The sequence below is a fragment of the Zootoca vivipara genome, chromosome 8, assembly GCF_965207765.1.
Source record: "Zootoca vivipara chromosome 8, rZooViv2.hap1.1, whole genome shotgun sequence".
NCBI classification, from domain to species: Eukaryota; Metazoa; Chordata; class Lepidosauria; order Squamata; family Lacertidae; genus Zootoca; species Zootoca vivipara.
The window spans coordinates 63,697,159-63,718,766 of record NC_142591.1 but is presented as its reverse complement, the minus strand read 5'-3'; the positions used below and the strand labels follow the sequence as shown (position 1 = coordinate 63,718,766).

General features: G+C 43.9%; 1 protein-coding gene across 3 annotated transcripts in view; it reads right to left on the bottom strand.

Annotated features, from left to right (window-relative positions):
* The window catches only part of DPY19L4 (dpy-19 like 4), a 57,892-nt gene extending 36,961 nt beyond the window's left edge, over window positions 1–20,931 (bottom strand). For all 3 annotated transcript variants that reach the window (XR_015951545.1, XM_088675712.1, XM_088675714.1), the window contains exon 1: window positions 20,793–20,931. Coding sequence is in view for 2 of the 3 variants with exons in the window: in XM_088675712.1 (XP_088531838.1) it covers window positions 20,793–20,916 (124 nt within the window). In the remaining variant the exon portion in view is untranslated. The remainder of the gene's footprint in view (window positions 1–20,792) is intronic.
* Window positions 20,932–21,608: the final 677 nt, after the last annotated feature.

Here is a 21,608-nt window from a genome sequence, read left to right as displayed (position 1 = left end):
ACATTTCTCCTCTCCCCCTTGCCCCTCAAATCTTGAGGAGTTCCTCCAACCCCTTCGGAACTGATTTGGGGAGGGCACGAGGTACATACAGGTGGAGGAGAAAGATACACATTCCACTGAGCAAGTGTAAATCCTTGTGCTGATGGGACACATTTGTGGGATACTAACCAACATAGCTTTCACATCTGCATTATAGATCAAGGAAAAGGCACAAAGCATTTTTAGCATGGGCGTAGCCAGGAGTTATGTTAGCAGGGGCAGGACACCTACCTGTCATCATCCCCTGTCTGCCTCTGTTTAGCAGATTCAGAATGAAATGTCTCAACAACAGTTGTTTAAATTACTTTCTTTTGACCCCAAGTGCTCAGAAAAATCTGTCAAAACCTTCAGTCACCTAAAAACTAGGAAGTTAAATAAACAATTAACAACAGGGAGTACCTTTCTTGCGGTTAACAAGCATATTTTGCAAAATTACAAGGAACATGCCTTTTTTCATCCTTTTTTAAAAATCTAAACCAAAACAAGTTTTCTTGGATTTGCTGGAAATCTTTTTACCACTCCCTTCTCAAATTCCTCCTTTTTCCAATGCAGTTTTTCAGTGCACACTCAGTAAGCATAGCCTGTTGAGACACTCTCCTGCCATCATAGACCTTAGCCACAAGGTACTGAACGACCACTCTATGGTACAAGTGGTGCATGGCTGAGCATGAGAGATGAGCAGAGCCTTTTTGTGGTAGGGTAAAAGACCTCAGCAAACATTTCAATTTCAAATATTCTGATTATTTCTACTTTTAGTTAAGTATTTTTATTTATTCACTTGATTGGGGGGGGCAGCTGCTCCCCCTGCCTCCCTCTGGCTACACCCATGATTCTTAGTGTCATGTATGCAAACACACTTCTTATTTTCCGCCTTCTTTGTAATGCATGAAACAGCCCAGATTTGGTATTGTCTGAAGAACTGACAGTGGAAAATTCCTTCATGTTTGAGCTTATTTTCCCCAAGGAGGATTACAAGTAGGTTTATTAATTTTGCCACTGGTTTTTGAATGACTTACACACAGATAATTAAGAGGGCGTTGAAGGACAGTCATTCTTGTAGTATCTTTGGAAACCCATTGTAATAAAATAAACGACTGTACCATGAGTAGATCTCATGCATATTATTTCATCTCTGTGAACATCACTAATGTGCCGCGTTCATTATGGGAATGCCAAATATTTACACTGTTACTAGGACAGGAGGACCTTGAGATCAAGGCTTTGTGATAGGATTTAGTTGCTGTGCTTCTGTTCCCTGTACACATCAGCATCAGATAATAGGTTTAGACATGTTCTCAGCCCTCCCAGGTTTATATAACTTCACATTCATAATTTGAACAGGTTGCTCCTGCCCTAAAGATCACAGAAAGAGTGAACAGAATCTTTTGACCCGTTCTGCCAATCACTTTCTTTTTCATTAAATTGCTCAGACATAGAAACTTGCAATCTGGCAAGTGAGAGTCAGAGGAAGGTACTTTTTGAGAATTTCCACCAAGGGGCCTCTAAGGAATTGGTGCCAATTTTGAAAGTGGTCATTCATTTACTCCCATTTGCATATAGGTTGCATTCATGCAACATTTTATTCTAGAATCAATGGAGATCAAGAACTCCCCCCCTCTACATAGTCCATACACAATCAAGATCTACTGCACATATTTTTGCCCCTGGAAAGTGCTTTTTGATAAATTGGTTTTATGCTGAAAATAAAAGCTCATTGTAGATTGATTCTGCATTACCCCACAGTGTGTTTGAAAACAGCTGTAGTTAGTCTCAGCAATAGGAGTGGAGGTGGGGTGGGGTGGGGTATTCACACCTACCCATGTCATTGTGATTAAGCATATATCTAGATCGCAATCAGCATTTCTTACTTCATTTGCCTGGGGCATGTACAGGGAGGAAAAGGCATGGATAACCTAATCAAAGGGAGAGTTTTGAAATGGATATCAAGTTTTCACATGTACCCTTGTGGATGGCAGGATCCAGAATTAGTATGGATTGAAAGCATCACACCGAGGACAAGCACAATAGTAATTCTAGTAAGTAGTAGGTATGATTAATAGCATACAATATTATCAAACCTTTGTTTGACTGTATGGAGTGCAAATATCTTGAAGGCAACACATGGCCTCAAAACTGATTTTTAAAATGAGAATGTGTGGTTTTTAATTTAGTTAGTTGAATTAGTGTAGCGTTTGTGGCGATCAGCCTAAAGTTAAGCCAGGTTATTAAGGGTTAATCCAAATAGAACTGTTAGAACCCAAGGGGGAGGGCTCTGACAGAGTATAAAAACCCCACCCCTGGAGTTGGTAGTCAGTTGGTTGAGGTAGTCGGTTGGTTGTTGGTAGAGAGAGAGAGAGCTGGTTTTAAACATTGAGGTGAAGCATAGATGGTGGGTTATAATCAGTCAGGATAGAGAGTTTGTGTTCTTATGTACAAATACATTTAGTTGTCGTTAGTGGTAATAGGCCGGTAATAGTATTAATTAGAGGTAATAGGCCGGTATAGGAAACATCTGTTATTTGGAACATTCTAAGACTTATACTGAAACCATTACGCTTATGTACGCACAATAAAGCAACATCTTTTTACTTTCACATTATCCTGGTCTGAAGTGTTTTGAGTGACAGCAGATATTTATTTTGTCGTTGCCGCAGTCATCAATAGACCGTAAAATGTCCGAGGTCACCGTGACAACGTTCAATATAAAAATCTTAAATGATATACCTGCCGTCTATCCAACCCAGTACAGTACAGTATTGTGTACTCGAACTGTCTGTCACACCCAGGGGCAGAGGCCTTTCCTATTACTTACTACCGTACTTCATGCTGTTTTATAACCCAGGCCCTTCTGCAAGGTAGGTGTGTGATTTGCCATTGAACTATTGTCCCTCCATTTCCAAATAGCACTGTCCCTCCCCATCCCCCACGAAAAGAATGCAGTTTTGGAGGGAATCATGATCAGGAGTGTCCTGCTTCACACCCAACACACACACAGAGGCTCTTACATATAAGTAAGGAGGAGATATTTATTCAGGCAAGTAACTGTACAGGCTTGAAAGCAGAGTTCACAAGTCACAATTCAGGAGTTCAGGGATCAGGCAAGATGTTCAGAACTGGATGGAATCAAAGAAGATGTCCTAACAGTTACCACAGCCTGCCCACCAAGCTTTTTAATGAGGAGACTCTCTAGCTTTTGTGAGAATGCTGAGATTGTAAATGTGCAGACATCTGGGGTAGGTGGGCCTGCTCCCATAGTGCACCCTCTTGTTCAGGCTCCTGATCAGCTGCACGTGCTTCCTGAGTTGCCTCCTGTCTTGTCTGGCCGCAGCCTCCACTGAGATTGCCCACTCTGCCGGGAGGTGGACGGGAGGATCCAGCATCCCTTCTCCCCCTTCCAAAGCAGCTGAAATCAAAGCACAATTTGCCCTTCCCTCAGGGCCGGCTCACCCACAAGGTGGACTGAGGAGGTTGCCTCAGGCAGTGGAATCCCAAGCGGCAGCACCCCTGCAGGCACCCTGCCCACCTAGGGTCTATTGAAGGAATGTTGATGGCTATTATGTGGGACTTGCTGGAAAGTAACAGTAGGTGCCTTGCCACCAGGGGCGTACCCAGGATCAAAACTTGGGGGGGGGCAAGCCATGGTCGTTCAGGGGCAGGACCAAGGCACGGGAGGGGAGGGGCCATGAAGTGGGAATGTGGGCGGGGCTACAGGGCCAGCGGGCCTGATGACATCGCAGCGGCAGCGGCCACCTTGTGCTTCTGGGGCTGGCAGTGTCGGCGGCTACCCTGCTTGGCTGGAGAGGACGGGAGGGTCGGGCAGGCGAGAGGGGGTGGCAGGGCGAGGCAAGGCACGGCCGCAGTCACGACGGCTGCGAGGCGTTGCTGCATATCAGCATAATATTTCAACCATGTCATGGGTTCAAGCCCCACCTTAGGAAAAAAAATCCTGCATTGCAGTGGGTTGGACTAGATGACCCTTGTGGCCCCTTCCGACTAAAATTCTATGATTCTATTGATATATTACCATAGCATATGCATCATTCTGCTTTCTTGAATTGTCCTAGGCATAGTAGCCAACTCCTAGTGGCCTAGGTGCCTCCCCCCCCCAATTACTGGTAAATACCGTATTTGAAAGAGTCATCCCCCCCCATGTTGATGGAGAACAAAGGTCAAGGAGGAATCAATGCTTTATTATGCAACAATACTACAGTACTAAAAGTGAAACAGATAAATGAAAGCAGATTACCTGAACTGTTGTGTACTGAATGTACTGTAACTGTTGTACGCTGAGATTAATTTTTTGCTTCTGGGGGGGCAGCTGCCCCCCTGCCTACGCCCATGCTTGCCACCAGGCTCAGCCAGCACCAAGACTCTGCCCACCCTTCTTAAAGTAGCCGTCTGCTACCAAGGTTTATATAAGAACATGAAAAGAGCCCGCTGGATGGCCCATCTAGTCCAGCATCCTGTTTTCACCGTGGGCAACCAAATTCCTGTGGGGAATCTCAGCGTACAACAGTTACAGTACATTCAGTACACAACAGTTCAGGTAATCTGCTTTCATTTATCTGTTTCACTTTTAGTACGGTAGTATTGTTGCATAATAAAGCATTGATTCCTCCTTGACCTTTGTTCCCCAGAGTGTTTGTAGTGTATTGAAAACCAAATGACTGAGGTAATAAAATTACTCACTTTTTTCTGCAGAATTGCTAATCTCTGAAAGGCAGTGCTAGATTTACAGGCAGTACATTTACAAAATAGATGATTTTCAGGAGGCACTAATGCCCAACATCCAAATGCTTTTTGAAATACCTTATGAAGGCTTCTTACTGGGTAAAAAATCTGGGCCATCTCATTCCTGTACTTGAAAGGAAAATTAAGGAACTAAGTTTGAAAGTATACATGGGGTGGGAAACCCCCATGAGTGTAGAACACGCCTAAAATTATGAAACAGTTTGCCACTGTCAATTAAAGTACCCATCCGAGAAAGCAAAATAGGCGTAAGTTGTTCATGTAATGTTCCCAAAGGTGATGCAACAATTAGTAAGATTCTTGATTCCTGCAGGCATTCCTTCTTAAGGAAATCAGCCCTGAGTGCTCACTGGAAGGACAGATCCTGAAGCTGAGGCTCCAATACTTTGGCCACCTCATGAGAAGAGAAGAATCCTTGGAAAAGACATTGATGTTGGGAAAGATGGAGGGCACTAGGAGAAGAGGACGACAGAGGACGAGATGGTTGGACAGTGTTCTCGAAGCTACGAACATGAGTTTGACCAAACTGCGGGTGGCAGTGGAAGACAGGAGTGCCTGGCATGCTATGGTCCATGGGGTCACGAAGAGTCGGACACGACTAAACGACTAAACAACAACAACAACCCATTCCAGTGTAACTTTTCCATGTGTACAGCTCCCTCAGTTTGTAAAGTGGGTGCAAGTACTGCATGGGTGGGGTTTGGGATCATGCTGACCCAACCTGCCTCCATGTTTTGATTGGAGCTTGTTCATTAAGCCTCTGTGTCCCTGTGGTCTCTTTCGTGTGATATATATTGAGTTGTTGGGGTGTAACACTGTACACTTAGTGTCAGTAAATGCTCCCAGGAATAAAGAAACCCATTTGCATAAGCCATAGAGGTCAAATTTGCAAGCGATAGGAACCATAAGAACCTAGGGAACTGCTTCACACCAAGTTAGACTATTGAGCCAATCAAGCTCAGCATAGTCTACCGACTGGCAGTGACTCTCCCAGGTTCTCAGACAAAGACACTCCCAGCCATACCAGGAGATGCTGCGAATTGAATTTGGGTCATTCTAATTCCTGCATGCAAAGCAGATGCTTTCCCACTGAGCTCTGGCTCTTCCCTATATTCAAGAGGTATTTAAGGTGGCCTAAGGCACCTCTTCGGGACAAGGGTGGCGCTGTGGCTTAAACCACAGAGCCTAGGGCTTGCCAATCAGAAGGTCGGCGGTTCGAATCCTTGCAACGGGGTGAGCTCCCATTGCTCAGTCCCTGCTCCTGCCAACCTAGCAGTTTGAAAGCACATCAAAGTGCAAGTAGATAAATAGGTACCACTACAGTGGGAAGGTAAACGCCGTTTCCTTGTGCTGCTCTGGTTCACCAGAAGCGGCTTTGTCATGCTGGCCACATGACCTGGAAGCTGTACGCTGGCTCTCTCAGCCAATAACACGAGATGAGCGCCACAACCATTAGGTCACGACTGGACCTAATGGTCAGGGGTCCCTTTACCTTTACCTTTAAGGCACCTCTTAAATACATCTACAACACAAAGGAATTTTGATAAAGCTAAGTTCTTATGGTTACATTCTTAACAAAGGACAGTCCCACATAGAATCATGTAAGCATAGCATGATGGAGAGTTTGGGCAAACTTTGAATCTCAGAAGAGTAAATGCCTATGTCTAAGGTCTAACTAAATGTTTGTGTTGAACACTTTTTAAAAAGCTGTGCTTACCACTGGCCTCTTTACTTTTGCAAGAAAAAGCAGTCATGTCCCTCAAGTGATGCAGGTGATTTGGGGTTGGGGGCAAACAGCAGCCAAGTTGTTGAGAAACCAGTACAGGGAGTAGTAAATAGTTAACCCCCTCTATCCACATGCTTTGCTTCCCATTTGGATTGTGTAGAAGACACATGCCTGCTTTTTCTTGAAAAAGGAAGTGGCCAGGGTTGAAGGCTTTTTAAAAAGTTATTCTTATTAAATGAAAAAGTGCTTGACGTAAATTGTAGTTCAGCCCTTGTGGAGGAACCTCTGTGAATGGTTCCATGGGTGGAGAGGGCTGTGATGCCTTTATCCAGGAAAGAGACATGCCAGGGCAGAGAGTGCTGGCACCTGCTTGAGCTTGTTCTGCAAGTTTAAGCAGCCAAAATGGCACCAGCCACACGAGAGAGGGAAGTACAGTATCCTTATGCTCAGGGGAACCTTACAGTTTGCAGAAGTACCAAAATCCTTAGGAAGAAACTTCAGGAGAGCCCCCAAACCATTCCAGGGAGGACTGAGCATGTTCAGCAGCCATGGAATGCTTACTGACTGGTGGGGAAGGAAAGGGGAAAGAAACATGGGGCTGGAATGGCCGAATGGAATATCTTAATAGATATCTTAAAAGGAATATCTTAAAAGATGGCTGGCCAGAACCCTGAACAAGAGTGCAGGTTCCGCTTGTTAACACCAGCAGAGAAAGATGTTTCATAGCTGCATCCTCGAGCAGCCAATTTCTTGTGCATTCCTTTTTGTTGTCGTTTCTGATTTATTTTTTATTGCTTTTCTTCTTACAGGCTGAACATCACTTTGTTTGCATTCCAAGATGGTTTGGGGTTCAAAATAGAACTTGGGTTAATGTGCCTAGCAGACAGTTGTACACTAGCAGGTCATCACACCACTAATCAGCACTGCACCTTGCAAAAAGCAATTCCATGAGCACCAAACCTGACACTTTGCTTTGTTTTGCTTCATGTGGTGATGACTGAACATATATTGTGTATTTCCTAGAAAATCAACCCCATGATCCTCCTGGTGTTGTAAAAGGATGGCAAATAATAAGGAGTGCCCTCTCTCATCATTAGTATTCTTTGGCCTCTGTGCAATAACATTATTTAAGATATCTTTCCCAGTAATGTTTAGTCCTTTTACAACTTTCAACAATCCTTTTATTGAAGCATCTATACACAATAAATCTGTTTAAGTGTTTATTGTTCCATTTTGTGTTATATAAGAGCTCTGATTTATCTCATATTCTTGAATGGTGACAGCACCCTTGATACTGTAATATATTGCTTCCATTTGCAGTACAGTACTTATCTGTTTTGATAAAGGTCACTTTTTCAGTTTCCTTTCTTTCTATTTTGAAAAGTAAGAATCTGTTTAAAGTCAGTAGCAGAAAGCTTTGGGCCTGGAGTTTTTGAAAAGAAACAAACAAGCCCATCCTGCATAAAACAGGCATAACAGAAGTACTCTCTTAATCCTCTCCCCAAAAGAAGCATACTGTAGTAACATCTACCATATTTACTTGAATAATGCAATTAAATGCAGTTAAAAGTCACACAGCATCTAGCACAGTGCATCACAATGTATGCTACAACATTCTATGCTACATAGCAAAGTCATTAATGGGTCCACCAATTCTCCCAGCAAATTTCAAGTTGTCGTAGGGGAGGGGGATGTTTCATGACTTCTTCTGTAACCAAAGACAACACACAGGCAGTTTGGTACAAGTCCAGCGAACACAGAAGAGAAAAATTAGACATAACTGTTATGTTTGTTTGTTTTGCCTGACCTTGTAAGAGTTAACAAGACCAAAGATACCATGGTAACAAGCCATTCCAGGATGTTTAGGGCCTAAGTTTCTTAGAATCGGAATGCCACTCTTTTCACAATAGCACTGGAGTGAGGGAGGGTGGCTAACGGAAATGAGTCCTTTGGAAGGAAGAACAAGGTGAATATAGAAGGAAATCTGTCATCCTCATGCCAGCTACATGAAAAACATCTACATCTGGCACTGTTCCCACTTTTCACTTAGAATGTCATGCTCCCCATGAAGAAGTGCTACCATTTTGCGATGTGTCATTGCATAATGCAATAAGGTCCCTTATTTGTTATGATAGGATTCCATTAACGCCTTTTAGTGTGTCAGTGAAGCTGACACTTCACTCCGTTTTATTAAAGCAGTGTAATTATTGTAATGCCCAATCCTGTCTCAGTAGGTGAGGTTCTCTCGTCAATGCAATTAAAAGTGCATCTCTCCCTAGTTCGGAGTTTGGCTAGCTCTGGTCCTGGTGTGACACCGTCAGGAGGATCTGGCTGACTGGTAGTGGAAACCGGATGATGGACTAGAGAGGGCCTTGGTCTGGTCAAGCAAGGCGATTCTTAGGTTCTTATGTGCCCATACTGTTGAGAATCTATGGTGGCACAGTGGCGCCAGGGCTTGAACTGGGAACTCTGCATCTGTGTGCAGCAGCCCTGATCAGTGAACCACTGGACTGTATGATGCAATGTCTGCCTAGGCCTTGCACTAATCCTGCCCACCCAGGCTGGATTCACCTAGACAGGAGGGACTATCACAGACCACTCTTGTTCCAGGTAAGCCTTTGTGTTCCTGTCTCCTTAGGGCCCAGCTTCCAGCTTAGTTCTTGATCCTGCCTCCTGGTTTGTCATTCAGTCCAGACTCCGGACTACTGGTTTGGGCCCCAAACTCCTCAAGATGAGGCAAAAAATGCAGGCAGCTTTGCTGATCTAAATTTATCTGTTGCTCACACCACACATCAGCCCTGCCCTGCCTTTGGTGGGGTGAGGAACCATTTTGGCTCTGCAGGCCAAATTTGACATGTGGGTGGGACCTCCCACCTGTCAATCAAGTGACATCACAAATGACATCATACTTTGAAATCCCAAAGTCTCTACTTATTTATTATTGGCATTCGTATCCTACCTTCCCTCCAATAAGCTCAAGGTTCTCCCCCTTCTCATTTAATACTCACAGCAACTTTGTAAAGTACCGGTAGGTCGTTCTGAGAGGCAGTGACTGGCCCAAGGTCACCCAGTGAGCTGAGTGGAGATTTGAACCCTGGTCTCCCAGGTCCTAGCCCAACACTTTAACCACTACGCCATACCAGATCTCTGCTTCTCTTTGTCTCACACCCAATCTCTGTGAATCTAACATTAGCTTCAAGGAAGAGGGGAGAGCGAGGGGTTCAGGAGGAAAGGGTTAAGCACTTTCTCTCAAGAGTGCCCCTTCGATGATCTTCAATTAATAGAGAAAAATGCTTTGGGCATCACAGATCTCCCACCTCACATCTAGTTTAGGCTGTGCTGCACAGTCATAAAACAGTTTTCACAGGACCAGCCACCAGCCAAGGGTAGAATTACAGTGTAATGTTAAAAGATCTGAAATAGTCACATTCTCTGGCTCGTTAAACAAATAACAGAGCAGGCCTGAACAAGTGGCTTCTGAACTGTGCATCCTGAGTTCATTGAGCACAAAACCCTCAGGAGCTTCTGTGTCATATAGTTTTATGGCAACTATGCTGCAGTTTGGCCTTGATTCCAGGAATGAAACTGTGATTCTGCGTTAATGAGCTACAAAGGTGTCCCATCCTTCTCATTAGTAATGTTGGCATTATGTCCATGTCCCAGGGGCTGTTTACTGTATTCTTCAAATTTTTATTAAATGTCAGGGTTAATCCTGTGGTTGAACTTTTGGAGCATAAGGGCAACCTTTCCCTAGTGCAACCATCAGCAGTTGCGCACTGCACTTCTGCATCATGCTTCCAACACTGGGCAATTACCAGATCAGCCTTTGTTATAATGAACGGCAGTCTTTGTTATAATGTACAGTCTTTGTTATAATGAATGGCATATTCCAGTGCCTGAGCCTTCATTTTGGAAAGTCAGTGTGGTGTAGTGGTTAGTGTCAGACTACAGCCTGGGGGACCAGAGTTCAAATCCTCACTCAGTCACAAAATTATCTTGGTGACCTTGAGCTACTCAGCCTAACCTGCCTCATAGGGTTGTTGTGAGAATAAAACTGGGAAGAGGAAACTATGTCTGCCAATTTGAGCTTTTTGATGAAAAGATGGGATAAAAATCTGGTAAATAAATAAACAAGTATTATTTATAGGTAGGTAGCCATGTTGGTCTGCCGTAGTCGAAACAAAATAAAAAAATTCCTTTCAGTAGCACCTTAGAGAACAACTAAGTTTGTACTTTGTGTATGTGGCAGCAATGAACCAATCTATGCAAGAAAGACAGCCACCCAATCTTAAACAACTCCTCACCCACAAAAATACAACCACCAGACTTAACATGGACACTGGTACCAGAGCCTGCAATAAACCCAGATGCCAACTTTGCTGCCACATACACCCGGATAACACCATTACTGGCCCCAACAACATCAAACATACCATCTCAGGACTATTTAATTGCTCATCTTCTAACATTGTGTATGCCATCAAATGCCAACAGTGCCCTTCAGCTCTCTATATTGGACAATACAGGCCAAACCCTATGCCAAAGGATAAATGGACATAAATCTGACATCAGGAATCACAAGACAGAGAAACCAGTAGGAGAACACTTCAATCTCCCAGGACTTTCTATACAAGATCTCAAAGTAGCTGTCTTATTACAAAACAATTTCAGAAATAGACTAGAAAGAGAAGTTGCTGAATTGCAACTTAATACCAAACTTAAAACCATTGAGACCTGGTCTGAATAGAGACATTGGATTCTTATCTCATTATACATGATTCAGCTATTTTTAGCCATCTCACACCTTGCTTTTTCCTGCAAGACCAACTGCAGTCATTAACAGGTTTACCACAGCTATCAGCCAATCACCCATTCCCACCACCCTTCTGAATAATACCGCTCCCCACCCTCTCACTATATAGAAGGGTCTGGTGACTTCTGTTTCAGTGTATCTGAAGAAGTGTGCATGCACACGAAAGCTCATGCCAATGACAAACTTAGCTGGTCTCTAAGGTGCTACAGGAAAGTTTATTATTGCAGGATATGGCTTGAGCTGGGTGGGTGGGTGTTATTGTGACCAATTTTCCTCAGTAGCTAAGGAAACTGGTCCTGGTATAGCCTAGTGGCTAATCATGTGAGCAAATGTGCAAATTTAGAAGTAAATACTATAATTTGAATAGAAATACATCTCACCAAAGTGGGGGAGCCAGAGCAGGTGACCTGTGCTAACTCAGTTGGTGGGCACCTGCTAGGCACCTGATCCTTATTAATTTTTATTCTTATGATGAACTTTGACTGGGCACTCTTTGAAATAAAGGGTGCCTTCAAACAGAGGACTGTTTTGGCAAAGTAGAGCACATGGCAACCCATTTAAGCACCTGTAGCCTGACATGTTTTCTAATTCAAAACAGACCAGTTGATAACAAATTCACCCCAACACCCACACCCACACCACTCCATCACACCATGGAATTCAATGGTGCCACATATACTTCTGGAAGTGGCAGACATATTGCAGTCTTTCATTTGCTAGAAGTATTTGGTTTAAGTCTGGGAATTAAGAAGTCAATATCATAATTACAGGACATTCCTTTTAAAACATTACCTATAAATTTTGACCCAACATTAAATAAACCTGGGGGGGGGCAGGGAACATTTGAAAGAAAGAGTGATTGGGTGGGGGATGAACCCAAGGCTTAAAATCTAAAAGATCTAGAAACCTATTTGGTATGTTTAAAATATTGCAATTCTACAGTTCAGCCATAACTCTAATTAGCGCTAGGATATATTTAGAAATGTCTTGAGAAAACTCTTGTGATCTCTGGAAGCAGGATAAAGTGTGAACCAGCCTTCATTCAAGACTGTGCCTTCTCCCTACCACAAACAATATCAGTTAAAGAGAACCATTTAAAGAGTTGTGCAGCACATTTTTATCCTGCTGGGTCCTAAGGCTGCAGTCTTGCACCCACTTACCTTGGAGTAAGACCCATTCAACTCAGTTGCACTTATTTCTTAGACATTTATAGGACTGTGCTGCTAATCATTCTATGAACTTTATATATAAACACGAAAGTGTAACCATCTCTGGAATGGAACTCAGCATCCAGCTGGCATATCCTGGTAGTTCACACAAATAAGGGAAGGAGATATTTTTGGCCAAGGACATCAGGACAAGCCCCTCTTATTACAGAAAGTGCATTACAGTGGTACCTTGGTTTACGAACTTAATCCGTTCCGGAAGTCCGTTCTTAAACCAAAGCATTCTTAAACCAAGGCATGTTTTCCCAAAGCAGCGGGGGACTCAATTTACAAATGGAACACACTCAACAGGAAGCGAAACACGTTCTTATTCCAAGACAAAGTTCACAAACCAAAACACCTACTTCCGGGTTTGCATATTTCTTAATCAAAGTTGTTCATAAACTAAGCTGTTCTTAAACCAAGGTACCACTGTACAGGTTTTTATTGTACAGGTTTTCCCCCAACCTGAAACCCAACCCTGAAAAAATAGCTCTCGCTTTTGACATTTACGTATTTAAAAACTTGCCTATACAGCTTCAAATAAAATTCCTAAAGTCATGTATGTGCAATTTTAAAGACAGCAAAGTCACAAAAGCAATTTTAATATATTAGCTAAAAAATACCCAAAATTTGCTTTACTTCTTTCTCCTTTTCTCATATTTCTTTTCTTTAAAAAAAATAATAATACGTATTTTATTGATTTTCCTTTTCTCCGATTTCTGTATGTATAGATTTACAAATTTAAATGTGTTTTAAAAACAGAAAAGAGAATAGTAAACACCCACACCCATCAAAATGGAAATCCATTATGCTGATTCCTTCATCAAATGTGCATTGAGTTTTATCCAATGCTAGTCCCTACTCACAGTAGACCCATTAATGAACATAAGCCTACTCTGAGTAAAACGTACTGGCATACAACCCAAAAGCTTTAGAATGCCGCCTGTGGACTGAGTAATCTCGGCATCATAAGGACACCATGTTATTTCTGTTCCTCAAACCAGACTTGAATCTGGTTTTTACCGTAAGAATCTTTTGTAAGTGAAGAGCCCCTCGGGGCTATAAAGTGGAATTTCAGTATTCTAAATAAGGACATAAAATGGCTGTTATTCTTGAGGGTGCAACTCCCCCCCCTTCCAAAAATTTTCAGTCTGCAGTGGTTTCACAACCAGGTGTAAGGTGCTTGGGAAACTATCAGCAGGGCCCTAACATTTCCTTATCTCTGCATTACTCTCAAGCAGCCGGAGTTATTAATCTGATAATTGCTGCTCCACAGTGCTGCCCATAGAATGAGTATAGAGGGGATCTACAGCTCATTAGGCCAGTCAGACCAAGTGATCTGGAGAGCCAAAAGGGTTTAGGCAGGCTTTATAGCAGGGTAACCTGTGCCCTACTTTACAAAGGCATTATCCTCTATTTCAAGGCGTCCTCTATTTGAAGGGCTTTATACTAAGTCCAATTTAGTATAAAGAACCATAAGAAAGGAAAGCAGGAGCCTTGAAATTGCCCAGCAAACGTTAGTACCTGTTAGATGGAAAACTGAGCAAGTACATGGCCATAGTCTTTGCCATTACAATGATATACAGTGGTACCTCGTGTTATGTACCATCCCCCTTATGGAGCCCCCTTATGCTTCGGGTTACGTGCTCCGCTAACCGGGAAGTAGATGCCCCTTATTGTGAACTTTGCCCCGGGATGCGAGCGGAAGTCGCGCCATTAGCAAAGGTGCACTTCATGTTACGTGCAGTTTCTGGTTATTAACGGAACTCCGGAACCAATTAAGTTCGTAACCAGCGTTACCACTGTACTGTAGAATCATAGCAATGGTTGCTACATTTTTGCATCTACATGAATAGATGCAAAGGCAGTTTTTATGCAAATATGTGCCCCTTTTTGACCTCCTTTCCCCCTTTTTTAACAACATCTGTTGCCTCAGGCCTGGTTCCTCATTCTGTGGAATTTGTCAAATGCAACAGTTGCTCTTGAGATTCCTACACCTTACCTTGCCCTTTTTGGAACTTGACTTGAATTCAAGAACATAAAAAGTTCAGACGAAAGGCCTATCTAGCATTCTGTTCTCACAGTGGTCAACCAGATGCCCAGGGGAAGCTCACAAGTGGAAGCTGAGTGCAAGAGCACGCTCCTCACCTGCAAATCTGTCTTTGGGTTCCCTGATCTTGGTTTGCTACTCTGGACCTTGACTTCAGGTTGACCTGAACTATATACTGTTGCACACCACCCCAATTTCCAAGCGGTGCAATATTCCAGGCACTTACCCAGGGCTCATGTTTCATTTGGAACGAGACACAACAGAGACTGTGGCGTCTTTTTATATATATGTCTTATTTACACATATATACAACCTGAGCCTATGATGGAGTTGCAGCCTTGGATTCAAACAGAAACCAAGCATTGTTCTCTCTTCAGCTTGCAGCTTTTTCTTCTAGCTTGTATCACTGCCCCAAACTCTCTGCTCTCAACCCTGACTTTCTCTTTCTAACTATCCGCAAGTTGAGGAAGCGGTCCCACCCATTTGCCATCTTGCACCCCCCACCCATGTGATGTCTCACACAGAGCCTCTTTTCCTTAATGGCCCATCACGCAAGTGATCACCTCATCAGGAACCTATCCAGGCTTATATTTTAACACTTTCCAGATTCAGAGGTTAGAAGGGTCTCGGCATACAGCCTACCCCCCACCCAAATTCATAACAATACTCTTCTTTGACCCTTCCAATTAACCATGTGCGGGTCTGCCTGTCTGACTCTCCATGGTCCTGGCACCAGAGTAACACACATACACCTGGAAGCATGTGGAGAAAAACAGCAAATAAGGTAGCAAGGTAGTCCCCTTTCCACATCCCCTCTCCTCCAAACTGCCCCCTTGAGAAACAGTGTTGCCCTAATATCAGAAGCCTTTGAGGTTTTGTTGCATATATTCATATGTAAGGTAATTCCTCCCTCAACCTGTTTTGAAGGGCAGGCCAAGATATGCCTCAAGTGTCTTCAAAACTGCTTTGATTAGTACTCTTGAATGTTTGACATCACTACTGCTACTACCGGTACTTCCCTTTGCAAGGGAGGTTTCTCCCACTGTAAAAGTCACCCCACCCAACATTAGCTTATATAGGAGAGAACACTCTTCCAGTTGTGTAATCTGGGAAGCACACAAATATGTAATTGTGCTGAATGGATAACTAACCATTCATTAGGCTGAGCACATTGGTTCATTCATCAATATAAAGCATATAAAGGCTGACATGTAAATATAAATATGTATTTAAATGCGGAGAAATTCCTTTGCTGGATGGATCAAACAAAAGCCCAGTCCCTACTCCACTGTTTCCAACAGTGGTCAGCTGCATAACTTTTGGTGCTTCTATGCAGGGGTCTGAGGTGATGTTCCTATTTGTTTCTAGCAACTTTACACCTAGAGGTATCTTGTTTCTCTGTATACGGAGCATCCACTTAACTGCCATGCCTAACAGTTTCCTTTTTCATCAACCTCAGTCAGTTTAAAACCTGGGTTTCTGTGCATTCAAAACTGTAACTCTAATTGTCACTCAAAAATGCACATAAATAGCACAGGAGAGGCTAACAGGCAGAAATATGGTTTCTATTTTGTTTCCTACATTTTAAACAGAATTGTGAGATGGCACTGAAAACATGAGGGGGTGGAGTGGGGATCTCGTAATGAGTTTCACATGCTATGGAGTCTGCACGGCTGGAATTTATTATGAAAAACTTATTTTTACTTTTTGGCTAGACGTCTGCTATGAATTCAAGGAAAAGGCTGTAAATAAATATTGCAAAGCCTACCGAAATGCTGTACTGAAAGGTATGAAAACATGTCAATACCAAGCAAACAAAAAGAAAGGCTAGTCCTTAAAGTTTCAGTGAAAGTTTATTTGTGTCTAATAAACTATGCTGGATTCCCCATAATGAATGCTCTTCATATGCTGTGCAGTGCCCTGAGATCTATGGATGAAGAGTGACATACAAATTTAATAAATAATAATATTAATATTGACAAAATCTGAATTTGTGGTCCCACTATCAAGCATGGAGTTTTAGGCTGTTGCCATAATAAATAATCTCTAATACTGGCTAGAAGTTTGAGAGAACAATGCCTCTTTCAAAGTGATCAAGTACTTCAGTGTATGGATGTTAAAAAAAAAAGCTTGCCTATACAACACTACAAGTGCAGCAAATGCAGTAAATGTGTCCCCTTTTGATCTACGTTCCACTTAAAATTGCTGGAAGAGCCTTCTTTCCCCCTATAGGTCAGATCGTTTCCAGCAAAAATAATAGGTAAGTGCTCATTAATTTCATGAATCCTTGACCCAGCAGCATTCAGTTGCTTGGAAGCTGCTTAAGATTCTGTGCACAGATGAGGCCAAATTCACACACACTCAAAAATCAGTGTCATGATCTTTCTCATTCATTTTATAGCCTTTACCAAGTTACCTTTATCTATATTTCCATCTCTCCCCACCCTAAACTGTCTGGTTTTTCATATTTTCTGGGTTAATCCATTATCTCTTTCATCAGTTCCATATAGCACCAAAAAAACTAGGAGGAGTCTGGGCCATGGAAGAATAAGAAAATACAAAATTATTGTACAGTATTAGACAATGATGTCACATAATTTTACTGGCTCCTGCCCATTTTGTGTGGTCAAAAACGTAGGCTGCAGTCCTAACCATGTCTACTCAGAGTAAGTCCTACTGAATTCACTAGGGCTTACTTCAGGGAAAGTGGGATAAGGATTGTAGCCTTAGTGGATCGTAGCTGCCCTTAAAGGTAAAGGTAAAGGTACCCCTGACCATTAGGTCCAGTCGCGGACGACTCTGGGGTTGCGGTGCTCATCTTGCTCTATAGGCCGAGGGAGCCGGCATTTGTCCACAAACAGCATCCGGGTCATGTGACCAGCATGACTAAGCCGCTTCTGGCGAACCAGAGCAGTGCACGGAAACGCCATTTACCATTTGCCTTCCCACCGGAGCGGTACCTACCGTGTTTCCCCTTTTTTAATACGTAGTCAAAAAGTAAGCCAGGGCAACAATTTTAAGCATTTGAGAAATATAAGACATACCCTGAAAATAAGACATACCCCCATGCCTGCCAACTGGGGGCCTGGAACCAGGAGGTAAAATGGCGTTTAAAAACGCCGTTTGAAGTGATTTCAGCTTGCCTCCCCGCCGCCTGGAACCGGCTGCTGCAGCGCGCAGCAGCGCCGGGCGGAGCGCCCAGCAACACGGACGGAGCGCTCAGCAGCACCAGGAGGAGCGTCCCACCGTGCCAGGCGGCGGGGTGGCAGGCCTCCTTGGCATGGCGAGGAAGAGACGAGGCCGCTGGCTCGGGCGCTCCTGAGTCCTGACCCCAGCCGCTTCTACGCGGCAGCAGCAAAAGAGACGTGCGGCCACATGGAGAGGCGAGCGCCCGAGCGGGAGACGCGCTCTCTGCAAAGCTCTGCACTCACTTCATCCGCCCGACGGGAAAGCGAAGTGGGGAAGAGAAAAAGAGAAAAAACCGAAGCGGCTCTTTTTCTCTTCCCCACTTCGCTTTCCCGTCGGGCGGATGAAGTGAGTGCAGAGCTTTGCAGAGATCGCGTCTCCCGCTCGGCCACATGGAGAGGCGAGCGCCTGAGCGGGAGACGCGCTCTCTGCAAAGCTCTGCACTCACTTCATCCGCCCGACGGGAAAGCGAAGTGGGGAAGAGAAAAAGAGCCGCTTCGGTTTTTTCTCTTTTTCTCTTCCCCACTTCGCTTTCCCGTCGGGCGGATGAAGTGAGTGCAGAGCTTTGCAGAGAGCGCGTCTCCCGCTCAGGCGCTCGCCTCTCCATGTGGCCGAGCGGGAGACGCGATCTCTGCAAAGCTCTGCACTCACTTCATCCGCCCGACGGGAAAGCGAAGTGGGGAAGAGAAAAAGAGAAAAAACCGAAGCGGCTCTTTTTCTCTTCCCCACTTCGCTTTCCCGTCGGGCGGATGAAGTGAGTGCAGAGCTTTGCAGAGAGCGCGTCTCCCGCTCAGGCGCTCGCCTCTCCATGTGGCCGAGCGGGAGACGCGATCTCTGCAAAGCTCTGCACTCACTTCATCCGCCCGACGGGAAAGTGAAGTGGGGAAGAGAAAAAGAGCCGCTTCGGTTTTTTCTCTTTTTCTCTTCCCCACTTCGCTTTCCCGTCGGGCGGATGAAGTGAGTGCAGAGCTTTGCAGAGATCGCGTCTCCCGCTCGGGCGCTAGCCTCTCCATGTGGCCGCATGGCTCTTTTGCTGCTGCCGCGTAGAAGCGGCTGGGGTCAGGACTCAGGAGCGCCCGAGCCAGCGGCCTCGTCTCTTCCTCGCCATGCCAAGGTGGCCTGCCACCCCGCCGCCTGGCACGGTGGGACGCTCCTCCTGGTGCTGCTGAGCGCTCTGTCCGTGTTGCTGGGCGCTCCCCCCGGGCGCTGCTGGGCGCTCCGCGCTGCAGCAGCCGGTTCTGGGCGACAGGCTAAAATCACTTCAAATGGCATTTTTAAATGCCATTTTCCCTTCTCAGGGCTGACTTCGCTGGGCGCGCGCTACACCTGAACCAGGAACAGCTGATTTCAGCGCTACAGCTGATCTGTATCTGCATGTGCCAGAAAGTGTCATGTGTGATTGCACAGAGCACCAAGCCTTAAGACATCCCCTGAAAATAAGACACCGTGGTTTTTTTTGAGGAAAAAAAGTTATAAGACGGTGTCTTAAAAAGGGGGAAACACGGTACCAGTATTTATCTACTTGCACTTTGACATGCTTTCAAACTGCTAGGTGGGCAGGAGCTGGGACCAAACAACGGGACCTCACCCCGTTGCGGGGATTACGAACCGCCGACCTTCTGATCAGAAAGCCCTAGGCTCTGTGGTTTAGACCACAGTGCCACCCGTGTCCCTTAGCTGCCCTTAGAGCTGTGCAGATAAAAATACTTGCGGGCCACTCAGCATTACTAGTTAAATATCTGTTTCTTCCATGCAATGGGGAAATTTCACATGATATTATGTTGGCAAAGCACTCATCTGTATCTATGTATATCTATGAAATCTACCTATAGGAAAGAGCATGGTTTATGGGTCAGTGATGTGGGTCACAGAATATGGCTAAGCTTGGGTCTCCTTTCATGTTAATTAATTCAGTATTGTGCATAAGTAGAAGATAGGAGTAAACTTGGGGCCACATAATCAGATGTTTACAAACTGTTTGCAATCCTGAGTAATACTCAGAGCCAACATGTTACATTTCCTCGTCTGTGATATAACAAGCCTTCTGACTTAATTCTGTTTACATCTAGATCTATTGTCAGTTGTGTTTATCATCCAACATAACAACCTGGGCAGAGCTGACTCATTGTTTCTGCTTGGTGGCGTAATAGTTGTCTGTACTGTTTTTCCAACACATTGTGTTCCAAATAAAGCCACCTGTACTGCACTGCTTTGGTTTGAGGTCATTGCTTTTTTAGTTTATTTTCATTCATTAAAAAAAAATCAGTCACTTAATAACAAAACAGAGTGGGACACTTACATGAAACTAGGAGAAACTGATTTCTCAAATAAATATCTCTTTCACCCTCCACTTAAGTTTATTTATAGATCAAGCTGCCCTTACATTTGATACCGAACACAAGACATTCCAGTTCCTTTAGCTGTGTTAAATCACTCAATCAGGGATTAGTGAATGGACAGGAAGTTATAAAATGTGAGGATTTTTTGAGATGTTATAAAATGTACTCCGAATCTGGCCCAGCATGGGAATATCTAGGACAATTAATATATAATATCTGAATTCTGAACAGGATTGGAGAGCAAGGGAGATGATTTATTTTGATTTTTAAGGAAGCAGAAATCAAGTCTGGCTGCAAGCCATATCATTTAACCTAGAAGTTTCCCCACCCCCACCCATTAAAGATACATATTGGTAGGCAGTCCATGTTAAAAGAAAGGCATACTGCACATGCTCAGAGGCATCCTTTTTCTTCTTCACAGTAAATTGGAACCACTTGCTGAACCTTCACCCCGATATGTTTATCCAAGTTTTGACCATTTAATTAGTAAGTTTCTATGGGCCTTGGACTGCAGGATCAATGTTTTCCCCATTGCTTCATAGAAGCAAGCTATGCGGTGCTCTGTGGTATTAGAGCTGTGACATCAAACAAGGGAGCAGAGCCAATTGCTCAAAGTACCAGACTTACAAGGTTAACAAAGACCCTCTGTGCCCCCACAAAGGACCTGAAATAGCTGACCTACCTGTTTGTTGAGAGATAGTTTTCCCTTCCCTTTTTCTGTCCCATTTGCACACATGCAGCAAGACTTCATAACTGCAAGAGTTTTGGTATGATGGATATCTACAGTCGTCTGATATTATTACCATTTTGAAAAAAAAGATACTGAGGGTTTTAAAAAATGCATTTCTTACAAATATGATAAAATCTCTAACATTGGGAGGATGTTTGGGAGAACCAGTGGCTGTTATCGCAGGAGTGGCACCCAGAACGTGGGAGTAACTTCCCAATGTGTAAAAAGTGCCGTTGTTGTTTGCTCCCATAAGGAAGCCTGACATTTGCAAAGCCAATTGCTTTTCATAAATCAGGACAAGTTCTGCAACTTTTCCCCAGCTGTAACTTAACAATTGCCAATGGCAGGCAGTTCAGCTGCATACCTTTAGGGTGGGAAAGTAGACTTGGGGGGAAAAGATGCTTTTAAAAAACATAGTCTGCTTGTAATATGCTCATTTTAAACATGCTGTTGAACCACTTGCTTGAGCAACTGCTGACACTTATTCAAGCACATACCAGACCATAAATAATACCTGTAAGTTAACACTAGCTGCCTTTTAGGTACCTTGAGCCATATTTAAAGGCCTTATGTCCTCCTCTCCTGTTTTATTTATGTCTCTATGATCTAGGTGCCTAACATCAGATATGTAGGACTGAAAGCGTCGTCTCTGCCCTTTACTAGCTCTGTTCTGTGCTGTGCTGAGTTTTTCCTGTGAAGTTCTGACCACAGTGTAATACTCTTGAGTCCAACATGAGGATGTGAGCACAATATGAGTTTGATGAAGCT